The sequence below is a fragment of the Silene latifolia genome, chromosome Y (genome assembly GCF_048544455.1).
Source record: "Silene latifolia isolate original U9 population chromosome Y, ASM4854445v1, whole genome shotgun sequence".
NCBI classification, from domain to species: domain Eukaryota; kingdom Viridiplantae; phylum Streptophyta; class Magnoliopsida; order Caryophyllales; family Caryophyllaceae; genus Silene; species Silene latifolia.
The window spans coordinates 84,323,460-84,337,124 of NC_133538.1; the positions used below are offsets into that span (position 1 = coordinate 84,323,460).

General features: G+C 34.8%; 1 protein-coding gene across 1 annotated transcript; it reads left to right on the forward strand.

The window, feature by feature from the left end:
* The first annotated feature begins 5,532 nt into the window (after positions 1 to 5,532).
* Positions 5,533 to 11,683, forward strand: LOC141628448 (protein FAR1-RELATED SEQUENCE 7-like). Its single transcript, XM_074441593.1, has 7 exons — positions 5,533 to 5,632; positions 6,641 to 6,703; positions 8,381 to 8,894; positions 9,237 to 9,328; positions 9,642 to 9,925; positions 10,994 to 11,059; positions 11,630 to 11,683. Exons 1-7 carry the CDS (start codon positions 5,533 to 5,535, stop codon positions 11,681 to 11,683), a joined length of 1,173 nt encoding a protein of 390 aa, XP_074297694.1.
* The last annotated feature ends 1,982 nt before the right edge of the window (positions 11,684 to 13,665 follow it).

Sequence of the window (13,665 nt, forward strand, 5' to 3'; positions counted from 1 at the left end):
TTATGTGCCAAAAAAATTTAATCTTCACTTTCTAAAACTTTAATATTGAAACATTAACACACCAAATTTGAAACTTCACTACTGAAACTTTATGTGTTCATTTTGAAATTTTAAATCACAAACTGTAAAACTTCAAAAACGTACTTGAACGTTTAATCCCCTACTTCAACATTCACACTTTAAACTTGCACTTTGAAATTTTAACCCACAACTTATGAAACTTTAACCTCTACATTGATTTCTGATTAAAAACTTCACTATTAAAACTTTAAGCATGAACTTTGAAATTTCAACTCACGCATGATGAAACTTCAACGACGTAGATGATATTTTAATTCCAATTTTCACTCTTGAAACTTTGACCATACATTTCGAAATTTCAACTCAAAAGTATGAAACTTCAGCCTTTGGACATGACTTTCTGATCCAAAAGTTCACTATTGAAACTTTAAGCGTTAAATTTGAAATTTTACATCAAAAAAACTTAAACTTTATCCTCGTATATGCTTTCAAAATTCCCATGTCTAATAGAGCAACTTTTTTGCGCGAATTTTGAATTTCTAATTTTCAATATTAGGAACTTCAACACTGTGCCGGGAACTTCAAACGTCAACTTTGAAATTCTATACCAATACTTGTGAAACTTCAAGCGTGAACTTTGAAATTCTATATCAATAATTGTGAAAATTCAACACTGCATGAATTTTCAATTCCCAATTATCCTACTAAAACTTTAAGCATCAATTTCAGAATTTTAATTAAAAAAACTTCGAACTTCAACACTGAAATGGAAATTTAAATGCAATCCTACTATTCATAAGGGATTTTCAAAACCACTGTCTTACAACACAAACATCTAAGATACTTTGCATACAAAAGTTTTAACTTCAAAGTTTTTCCAACAAGGCTAAGAAATTCACTTCAAGAATACAATCTAATAAAAAAACAGTCTAGTTCTCCGATAAGTCCTCTACTTCTTCTTCCTCCTCCTCCGCTTCTTCAAATGATTCTGACAACTGCGGTGGACGCTCAGCAAAAGGGTTAGGGCAGTTCCTCTTGTCATGGTGTGCCATTTGCTTGCAATTATTGCATATGCTTTCGACTTACTTGCAATAGCAACAACCTTTGCCTTACTAGACAAAATCCTTTTCCCACTCCCTTTGTTTTTGGATTTAGGTGGCAGTATCGAAATCTCCTTACTTACTTTACAACCAAGTAATTTTTCCATTTGCTGTTGTTTATTCAACTTCTCACCTATCGGTATTAGCTTCTCCCCAAATTCCCTTATTAAATTTGTTAGACCCTGAACGTCTTCCTTTTCCCTTTCTACAAGTATTCCAATTGTTTCGTGAACTTCCGACCACAATTTTGTCATCTGAAGTTGCTTACTGTCTATAATATCCATGTCATCTGTAAACTCCCCGGTACAACTATAGTCATCACTCCGCAATGCATCCTTTGTCCATCTTCTGACAACTCTAGGTTCCGGAATTTTTTTAATCCCATTACCAGAATAAATCCAAATTATGTGCCTGCAGTGTAGTCCCTAGCTCTCAAAAAGTTTACAGGAACAACTCGCCTCAAATGTACCTGAGTTAGCAAATAAAATTTGAATCTTTATGTTTTTCAGAAACTTTATTACTTACACTTTGAAACTTTAATACATTTTCCTGAAACTTTTTCCATAAAATTTATTACTTACACTTTGAAAATTTAATACAGTTTCATGAAACTTTATTAACTCAACTTTGAAACTTTAATACAACCCAAACTTTAACTCAAAATGAACCTTGTTCATGCAACTACGTAAAACACTTTTAACAAAGTAATAAATCAGCAACGTACTTAATGGCTCATACCTGGGTTATACTGAACATCAAAATTACGACCTCCCAATGAGTCCTTCACGGTAGTAACCTCTAAGTTATTTGACTCTAAGAAACCCTTGCAACTAAATCCACCAATTAAGTTCTTTACCTCCTCTTGAAACTCCTCGAAGATATCATGTGTGTAAATCTTTGCCCCATCACTCTCTATTGCCAACATACTACACAACTTAGGGTTTGATTGACGGTTTTCATTATCAAGCCTCTTCTGGTTGTGTCTTTGTTGGTCCAAATCACTTTCAAAGCGCATCCAAAACTCAACAAGAGTACCATTTTTGGCCTCAAACCTCTTGAAAAAACTGTTTTCACTCTCCGACCTCTATGTCGTCCTCATAACAGCGCCCATTCTCAAGTCTCTACAGTGAGCCATCACCCACTGCCGCCTTACATCATAGCAATCTTTAAACCATTCATTGTCACTAGGTACGTGTTCCTCCATTATTTCAGACCATTTAATGTCAAACTCCTCTGCTTCAAGTTCTTCGTCCCATATAATAGCATTTAACTTTTTTAGAAAAACTTGGTAATATTTCCTTGTGTTACCGTATTTTTCATGATGTGCCACATGCAGAACCAGTGTCGCGCTGTCTTGAATTTTAGTGGTACTGACGCAATTATTCCCAGGTCTTGATCTGTTATTATGTACTCCGGTTCCTTACCCCCCATAGCAATCAAAAACCTCTCGAACATCCAATTAAACGATTCCGTATTTTCTTTAGCTATAAGGGCACAACAGAAAGTAACTGATCGTTTATGGTTGTCAACCCCCGTGAAGGGAGTGAAAACCATCTTGTACTTGTTAGTGGAGTAATTAGGGTCGTAAGAAACGGCATCTCCAAAGACGGAGTAGTTCCTCCTAACAATGCCATTTGCCCAAATTGCGCGGCGTAGACTACCATCTTTGTCAACATCGTAGTCGAAGTAGAATCCTGGGCGAGTTTCTGCCATGTTCTTGAAGTGTTCAATGAAAAGTTGTTCGTCCCTTTCATGAATAAAACACTTAATGTCTCTTTGGAAATTTTTGAAGTCGTTCAAACTAGCACCTATATTTTTGAACCCGTTAACAACCTCCTTACACATTCTGTAAGTCCTTTTTGCTCCTATATTAAGCTGCAATGAATTACATAAACAACGTCACTACAAAAATATAATTAACTTCAGAAAATTTAACCACAAACTTTGAAATTTAAACTCAGAAACTATGATACTTCAACACTGCAACACTAATAAAACTTTAAACGTCCAATTCCAAATTTCAACACACATTTTCTGAAACTTTAACCCAGTAAATGGAAACTTAATTACAAAATTAACTTCAAAAAATTTAACCGCAAACTTTGAAATTTTAAACCCCAAGATATGAAACTTCAACAATGTCCATGGCTTTTAGCACCCAAGTTGACTGCTGAAACTTTAAACGTGAAGTTTGCAATTTTAACTAACAAATTTTGAAACTTCAACACAATACAGGGTTTCAAAATCCCAAATTTACCACTGAAATTTTAACTCACACTTTGTGAAACTTTAAACCACTTGATGGAAATTCAACTACAAAAGTTAATAAGGAACCTTTAAGCGTGAACTTTGAAATTTTAATATACAAAATTTCAAACTTTAAACGTGAACTTTGAAATTTTAATATACTAACCCTTGAATTTGAGACAATTAGTCCCATGTGATACTTGGATATGTTTTTTGATAAATTTTGAAACTCCCTATCTTTGACAGCTACAAGCTCGTTATTATGTTCTTCATGAAACCGGTCTACTAAAAGGACACCATTCTTCGAAAATAACCTAAGCCTAGCTTTACAACCCATCCTCTTTAACTTATTTCTCCTCTCTTGCCTACCTCCACCTTCTTCTATACTCGTGCTATCGTTACTTGATTTTGTAAACCCCTCCCTATTACAAACCAATAGTTTTAATTTTATAGTTCCGTCACGCCACTTCTTTGTTGTGTAGTTAGGCACATCAAAGCCAATCCCAAGTGCGTACACCTTATAATATGTTACAGCTTCCTCAACGTCCCCAAACTCCATCCCGATGTACGGTGTAAAAACGTCCTCCAATTGCTTACAAAATTCTTCCTTTGATACTGGTGGTGCTATTTCTCCATCATCTGCAACTGAAGAAAAAAATTATCATGTACTACCAAATCAGTACAAAAAAAAATCATTTGTGATTTAAGGAAACTATAACTACGCCTTCCAAAACTTTATGATATACCTTTCATAATTTCATATCTAACCCTAACCGTCATACAGTTAAAACTTTAAAGACATATAAAACTACAACTGTAATATATAACACCTACAACTTTAACTAAAAGTAAATTGTATAAAACCCTAATCGTCAAACTACTACCTACGACCTCTCATCTCCCCTGTTTCCTTAAAAATCCGTTCTGTACCCTTTTTTCTACGCTTTTTTCTTCTACCTTTTCTAAAACATCTACATACAATCACTCAACTGTATAAAACCCTAATCCTCAAAACTCTTACGACATGCAATCTATAAAACTACTGAAATTAACAATTATTGTTCATATAAACACCATATGTTTTATGACAATCAAGACATTTTAGTAATCCACAAATATTTTTAATGAAGTTAACATGAAAATAACTCTAAAGAACAATTAAATTAGAAGTAAACATCTTACCATTGTCAACATCCTCATAAGCTACAATCTCCATATCAGCCTTGAAAAATAGATAAACAACAAAATAAGGGATGAATATGGACGAAAATAAAAGTGGAGTTGACAGATGTTTTTTAGGAAGTATGAAGTTTTGATTTGTATGGAATAACCGAGAAAGAAGAAAGGGTTAGAGAGATTGTAAGTGAAGGGAGATATAACAGTTGTGATCATGAATACGAGGTAATCAGTGTTGGGAGCATAAAAATTGAGTTCATTATGATTAATTGTTTTTTTATTTTTATTTTTTTACGTAAAACCACAACTAATCTCAGCCATTGCTTTTACCTAATCTAATGGACAAAAAAGGGACTTGGGGACTCATATATTTGAGTGGACTCATTTGAACTTGATTATATATATATATATATATATATATATATATATATATATATATATATATATATATATAGAGAGAGAGAGAGAGAGAGAGAGAGAGATAGAGATAGACATAGAGAGAGAGAGAGAGAGAGAGAGAGAGAGAGAGAGAGAGAGAGAGAGAGATAAGGGTTCTCATAAGTCCTTCATATTATATAAGGCCCTAAGTCTTTATAAGAGCCCTTGGATGAGTGAATTCAATGGATGAGATGAAGAGAGAAGGGGGTTGTTTTTGGCGGAAAAAAAAAGAAAAATGCTGATTATATGAGAGAGGGTAGACAAAGGTTACTGTGTGTGTACTTGTGTCAGTAGTATACATCGGACAAAGCAATAAACAAAGCCAACTTATTCATTTTGCATGCTTCCCTCTTCTTTTCATCATTCAAAACCTCTCAACAAGGAAAACCCATAAAAATCATCAAAAAAACCATAATAATTCTGCAAACCCATTATAACTTATCAAAAAAAGAAGATAAATTTCTTTCCCCCCGTTTATCAACGTCATTCCGCAGAACATTTAATTGAAGATAAAAAAATTGTCATTGTTCATCACAAAAACACGATCAAAATGACAGTCAGTGTTCATGAAATGGATGATATGCAGATTGAAGTTGCCGTCAATGTTGAGTTCGAAATCTTGGTTATGTATTTGCTTTCTTTATCTAAGCGTTCTTGATTATTGTTTTAGCTTGTTGTTCATGAATATCATTTAGGTGGGTTCATCGTATTCATCAAAGCACTTTTTTTTTGGTATCATTGTTGTTTCATAGTGTTCATTAAATTTGTGATAATTATATATTCATGTAGATGGCAAAATGTATGCAAATTTAAAATATTAATGAAGAACGTATTATAACTTCAGTGGATTTATGTAAAACTCTAAACCATATATGTATAACTTTAATTCTACAGACTGTATATAGAACGTCATGCAGATTGTACTTTTTTTATAAAATGAAAATATTATTAAAATTTTATATAGAACGTGTTATAACTTCAATGGGTTTTTTTATAACTCTTACACTATTTTGTATAGCTTCAGGTAACCGACTATATAACTCCTGTAATTCTTACCCTTAATTTTGAATTAAAAATATTATTAAACAACCTAATTTGATAGAGTTATTCATGTTCTGACTGAAGTTATACATTCCTTAATTGAAGTTACACCTACGTTGCTCTGAAGTTATACATTCCTTAATTGAAGTTATACTTACATTGCTTTGAAGTTACATATATCCTGATTAAAGTTGCATGTAATGTATAACTTCAGTCAGGATAACTGTAGCTTCGAAGAGGTGACTTTTAACGTCAGGTTTTCTTTTATATAACTCTTAGACCTTCATATAACTAGTAAGGTTAAAATTACACAGTTTGTAGAGTTACAGTTATACTAATCGAGGATGAAGTTATCTTATTTTGGAGTTGGATTTATACATTATATGCTTAGAGTTATTCATGTTCTGATTGAAGTTATACATTCCTCAATTGAAGTTACACCTACATTGCTCTGAAGTTATATATATCCTGTTAGAAGTTACACGTATAGTGAGTTGAAGTTGTATATTTCTTGGTTAGAGTTAAATACAATGGTAGTTTCCTTAATCATCTCATGTCGTGTTAATTAACTACATATATTGGTATTAACAATTTCATGGATGTGCGGTTCTGTTCAGAATCAGTGAGTCGTAAGGGATGGGAAACGGAAGCGGAAACTGAGTATTGCAAGCATTTAGCAAGTGAGTTTACTCCTTGTGTATGACAACAATTTTTTGAAATCGACGAGGCAGTGACATTTTATAAAATTTATGCACTGGCCTGTGGGTTTGATGTTCGGAAGTTTACGACGAAAAAATGGCGTGACAGTGAAATCAAGTCAAAGTTATTGGTTTGCAACAGAGAGGGATTCACATATGTCTCAAAAGGCGAGGCATTAATAAAAAATATTGAGACCGGAAGAAGGGAACAAGAAATACAATGGGGATTAACACATGCGAAGCAGAGGAAATATACAATCAAGAGGGTAGGGTGTAAAGCACATATCAGGCTATTTATGAAGGATGGCGTATTGGTAATTGACCGATTCCACATGGGGAATAATCACGAACTTGTATCTATTGAAGATCGTCAGTTTCAAAAGATGTCGCGGAACATAGAAAATTTTCACAAGTACCTGATAATCTACAACTCAAGGGTTAGTCCTATTAATCAAAACTCCAGTAATTGGATGACAAACAGGATTAGTTGATGTTATACATAAATGTGGAAGAGTTATACATAGTGTACTCAAAGTTATACACCAAGATTTTAGAGTTATTAATAATTAGAAGGTTCACAATCCATTACTGGAGTTTTACATAAATATTGCATCTGTCTGTACAACTTTTACTAATATTAAGTATAACTCTTAGACCCTTCTGTATAACTTTTAAAAATATTATGTATAACTCTTAGACCCTTCTGTACAGCAGTATGTAAAACTTCAGCCAAATATATGTAAAACTCCAGTAATGGATTGTGAAACTTCTAATTATTTATAACAATCTAGAGTTATATAGAAAGTTTTAAGAGTTATACATCAAAATCTTAGAGTTATACATAAATAATTACTAGAGTTGTACATATTGTTGGCTAAAGTTATACTTACTGTTGTCTAGAGTTATATAGAAAGTTGTAAGAGTTATACATAATCTCAGGTGAAGTTATACATCAAGATTTAAGAGTTATAAATAATAAGAAGTTTCACAATCCATGAATGGAGTTATGCATACTGTTTTATGAAGTTATACAGAAAGGTCTAAGAGTTATAGATAAGAAATTTTTGTAAAACTTCAGTAATGGATTGTGAAACTTCTAATTATTTATTACAATTTAGAGTTATATAGAAAGTTCTAAGAGTTATACATCAAGATCTTAGAGTTATACATAAATAATTACTGGAGTTTTACATATTGTTGGCTGAAGTTATACTTACTGTTGTCTAGAGTTATATAGAAAGTTGTAAGAGTTATACATAATCTTAGGTGAAGTTATACATTCAGATTTAAGAGTTATAAATAATAAGAAGTTTCACAATCCATGAATGGAGTTATGCATACTGTTTTATGAAGTTATACAGAAAGGTCTAAGAGTTATAGATAAGAAATTTTTGTCGATTATTCACTGAAGTTTTGATTATTAGTCAACACTAATCAGGATATATTTTCCATTGCAGTTGAGGATAGGAGCAACAAGGACGTACAACATGTGTAAGGAACACGTAAATGGGTTCGAGAACATTGGTGCTACGTTAACTGATTTTAAGAACTTCCACAGAGATGTGAAATGCTTCATCCATGAACGAGACGATCAATTGTTCATAGATCGGTTCAAGAATATGGCAGAAAATAGGCAGGGGTTTTATTTTGATTATGAAGTTGACAAGGATAATAACCTTCGTAGGGCAATCTGGGCTGACAAAACAGCTAGAAGGAACTACTCGGTATTTGGAGATGTAGTATCGTACGGCCCAACATACTCGACCAACAAGTATGATATGATTTTTACGTCATTCACTGGTATAGATCACCATAAGCGATCAGTAACATTTTGTGGGGCGTTGATTGCCCACAAAGACCATGAATCATTCCAGTGGGTTTTCAACAGGTTTTTGAATGCTATGGGGGGAAAGGAGCCCCAGTACATTATAACAAATCAGGATCCGGGGATTATTAAGGCTGTACCCCTTGCTTTTAAGACTGCATGCCACCGGTTTTGCATGTGGCATATAATGAACAAGGTGCCAGCGAAGTTCAGGATGACAAGGGAGGATTATAAGGAGTTCCTTCGGAAAATGAACGACATTATATGGGACGACAACCTAGAAGAAGTCGACTTTGACGTTAGGTGGACGGAAATAATGGAAGCACATGGTCTTGTGAACGAAGAGTGGTTTACAGAAGCATACGATAAAAGGAGCCAGTGGGTGATGGCGCATTGCAGGGACTTGAACATGGGCGGTGTAATGAGGACAACGCAGAGATCAGAGAGCATTAATAGTTTTTTTAAGTAGTTTGAGCAAAAGTCAGGTAAGTTTGTTGAGTTTTGGATGCGTTTTGAAAGCGCTATGGACCATCAACGGCATACGCAAAAGAGGCTTAACCATGAAAACCGACACTCAACGCCAAAAATTAGAACGCATTTAGCCATAGAGGAATACGCGTCAAAAGTGTATACCCATGAGGTTTTCAAGGATTTTCAATAAGAGGTCATTTACTCGATCGATACATGTAGGACCGGGGGTTATGCTGAAGTAGATGGACTTGAGGTGACTGTCGTTAAGGATTCCTGCAGAGAGAGAAGTTTCAACGTAGAGTACAACCCAGGTAATAATAAAACTTTTGTTAAAAGTTATGAATTATGCAGCAGATAACTGACGTTACGCGATATATTGCTAGAGTTACATTGTTCGAACAAAGAAGTTATACATTCGGCATAAACTTTATCTATGTAGTAGTTGACTGAAGTTGCTTGATATCGCTCTAACGTTACACTGTCTGAACAAAGAAGTTATACATTTTTCATCTAATGAAATATGCAGTAAATGACTGAAGTTGTATGATATTGTTATAGAGTTATACCCTGTGGGAAAAAAAGTTATTTAGTTGTCGGAAATTTGTTAATTTAATTTGATTTCAGGGACACTTGCGGCACGGTGCACCTGTAGAATGTTTGAAAGGAAGGGAATTATATGCCGATATATAGTATGGATTTTGTCGGCTAATGGCAAGAAGACAATACCAGACGATTATGTTGCTGCAAGATGGAAAAAGGATGCACTTAAATTCAGATTATCAGACTGTGATGGTGAACAAACGGATGCAAATAGTAGCGTTGATGGAAAAGAAGTTGAGATGGTGAAGTTGTGGTTAGAAGTTCATGTGACCATTGGTTTACTTCGTGGCATGAGTGTGACAGAAGTTGTGAACTTAAGCTCCTTAATTAGAGAATTCAAGGAGAAACTTTTACCGTGCAAGAAAGCTTTGACTAAGCAACAGGAATTGGAGCAAATTCTTAGTTGGCCCGCCGGTGAAGTGTTAATAATACTTCTACCAAAACAATCCAAAAACAAAGGCAGCGGTAAAAGAATGGTGTCAGCTAAGACTAAAGCCATTGCCTTAGCTAGTAAACCAAAGTGCATGTGTAATAACTGCAAACAAATTGCACACCACGATAAATGGAATTGCCCTTACCCATTTTCAGAGCATCCACCATCATCACCAGCATCTAAAGAAGTAGAAGAAGAAGAAGAAGAAGAAGAAGAAGAAGAAGAAGAAGAAACATAACGGAATGTAGTAGTTGGCAATAGAGAAATACCTTCGTCTCAACAAATTATTTACACTCTTTTTCTTTAAAAGGTAAAGAATCTGGTGATACGGAAGGGGTATTAAGTAGCTAGCTTTTGTCTATTTTGAATGGAAGTTGCACTGAAATGATGTAATATGCACTGGAGTTAGTTAGTTGAGGTGTATTAATTTGGTAACTTCAACTTATAGATTGTATGACTTCAGTCATATTATGTGCAACTTCAAGTTAATGTTGGAATGGCCATTTGTATGATTATTAGGATATCTTTCAAAACTCCAGTGCCTATTATGTATAACTCGTAGCTTTTTTTTGTATAACTTCACCTAACTTCCCTCATAATTTTTCCAAATATTTCGTATACTGTATAACTTCACCGAACTTCCGTCATAATTTTTCCAGTGCCTATTATGTATAACTCTTTGGCCATATTATGCACAACTTCATCTCAAATTATGTGTAACTTTAACGCAATTTTGTATAACTTTTATCTTAATTAAAACCGACCAGGATGACATAATAACAATCTATTCACAAAAAGTTGCCTAGGTTGTTAAGGAGTTTCTTGATAACAGACTAGAGTTACAAAAGAGAGACTACAAAATGAATAGAGAAACATTCTATTTTTTGACAGTTTTTTTGGGCAATATCCTGTTAATTTTTCGTTTGACTTCTACTTGCTTCAGGATCTCATATTTATGAGCAATGAAACTGTTGACCCTGTTCAAAATTCCTTTTCCTATGACGTTCATGTCAGCAAGACAAGGGTCGTTGCCAGCTGGATTACCAAATACCGACGGTTCACCTTCCTCTCAAGATCCACATGACGAAAAATATCACCCTCGTACATTAACATGTGCCTCATTGTGAACAAGCCAGACTCCGTATCATTGATCGTTTGCTTCTGCCAAGCAAACTGAACTTGACGAAACTGGAACTAGGGTATGAATTTCCCTCTGTCCTCGTCTCTAGATTCCAAATATTCGCTCATGTGGCTCGCCTGGCACAAACAATAAAAGTTATCAGAGAAATTCTAAAGTAGAAACAAAACTGTTAAGTTGAACGTAATAGCATTTCACCTCCACTTACAATTATATGACACGCTTTGCATATCTCCGACCTCTCTGCATTAGGGTAGTACTTATTGTCAAGGAGATCAATCGTATATGAATTAAAGTTGATATACGCACAAGCATAATGGGCTTCAATCTTAATGGGTACGAAGATTAAATCTGCCTTCAAGCTGAAATCAGATTCACTGTCTTGTCTAAAAACGTCCCACACTGTGTACAACTTTTTGGTGTTATGTGTTTATTGGTCAGGGTTTCGTACAATCTCCAAGATTGTTTCCTGTTCAGGTAGAAGTACATGTATGAGAAAACCAGTGAAGTTATAGGGGTGTGCAATAGAGTTGCACAGAAAAGCAGTTAAGTTATATTGAAGGATGGCTAACTTCATACTGGGAATGTGTAACTTCTCGTTAATGAATGTATAACTCCATAAAGGATATGTATAACTTTATTTTTATATTCCACTGTCAAAGTTATACATATTATACCCATTGAAGATACACATGCATAGTTATTAAGCCAAGGTAAAGGACTGATTACAATCATACCATATGACGGATACCGAAAAAAGACATCCTTGAAAACTCGCTCTCCTCTGCCTCCAAACAATTAAGCAACATGGACCAACACTCAATCACTGAATCATTCATTGGCATCTCAGGTAGCATGGACAATATTTGCAACCAATTAATCTTTGCATGACGAGCATAGTACACCAGTGGTTCAGACAGCCGGTGTTAATCAATTAGGATATAACTTCTACTAAATGGAAATGTAACTGCTATTAAAATGACTGCTAAACTTCAGTGAGGAAACATATAACTGTAAGTCAAGGATGTGTAACTTCATTAACGATATGTATAACTTTAGTTGGTAAAGTTTATACATTTTATAGTTGAAGTTACAAAGCATGAAACAATACTCAAGTGGTTCTGTGTGTTTTAGACATGTAATATAAGCTTCATTAAATTGATCAACTGTAAATCATTTAGGAAGGGTTCAGACAGCTTTCCAATTTTCCAAATTATAGTCATCAAGGAAGCAGTAATCTGCCACTTGTTTGCGAAACACCGGGATATCCTTGATTAACGACTTGTTTAACTTGAGCATCTTGGAGACCACTGTAAGCTCGGGGTCCAGTTTCCCGCAGAACGTAGTGCAACAATGTCCATCGCCCTTACCACGGGAGCGGCTATTAACAGCTGAAGGGGCCCGACTAGACGGCGTCCGACCCAGAGCTACTTTGGAAGGTGGAGTTTTATGGGATGAACTGACATTAGAACAAGGGCGTTTTGCAGTACTGTTCCCTCCGTCGGATCCGATACCTCTCTTCCTTTCACTTGTGTTACTGGCTGACCGCTGTGCCTTAATCATCCTCGCCAGTTAACCGTCTTTGACCGCCTTAAAATCTGATACCCTAGATAACACATCTTCCCTCTCCTTATTAATGTCACTGAGGACAAGGGTGGCAGCAATTTCCGCGCGCATGAGGTTATTGCTATCCTTTGTCCCTAAGGTACATTCAAATAGCTCTCCACGATAAAGCAACATATGAACCATGACGTAAACATCACAGTCATTCTCAGAATACCCTACTCTCTGCCATTTGAAGTTCATGTTTACAAAATTAAACCTACATAAATTGCTTCCCTTTGTCAATCCCTTTGGAGACCATATACTTTCTCATCTCATCAGCCTGGCAAAAGTTAAGCAAGACGTTAAAATAGAAGACCATTTAACAAAATCACGGGAAAAATTAAATTAGTCATCCATCAAATAAATCTTACAGTAATACGCGCGATCCCTCCATATGGTAACGTCAGAAGATCATCATCGTAAGAACGATTATCAAGGTACTTGATCTGCTCAGAGAGGAAATTTATGCAAATGCAAGAGTAATGACCATTATCGCCGGTGCTTACCGGGACGAAAACCTAGAAAAATGCAACAGAGGATTAGTTGATGTCATACAAGCAGGGCTAGTGGTCACAATCCATTACTTGAGTTATACATAATATAAGCTGAAATTATACTAAAAAGTCTAAGCGTTATACAAAATATATTTTGAAGTTAAACATAAAGGTAAAAGAGTTACACATAATTAGAAGTTTCACAATTATTAACTGGAGTTATACATACTGTTATCTGAAGTTATACAAAAGTGGTAAGTGTTATGCATAATATAACTGGAGTTACTCATAACGTGTTAGAAGTTACAGTTTTTTGTGAAATGGAGTTGCAACAAAAAACATTGAATTTATAGTGACGAAATTTACAAGTTTTATGCA

What these genes read in the sequence shown, in the direction of transcription:
- LOC141628448 (XM_074441593.1), top strand. Translation starts at nt 5,533, where the DNA reads ATGACAGTCAGTGTTCATGAAATGGATGATATGCAGATTGAAGTTGCC. An exon ending in GTATTGCAAGCATTTAGCAA is followed by an intron (nt 6,704 to 8,380) that starts GTGAGTTTACTC and finishes TTGATTATGAAG; the next exon opens with TTGACAAGGATAATAACCTT. An exon ending in GCATGAGTGTGACAGAAGTT is followed by an intron (nt 9,926 to 10,993) that starts GTGAACTTAAGC and finishes TACTTGCTTCAG; the next exon opens with GATCTCATATTTATGAGCAA.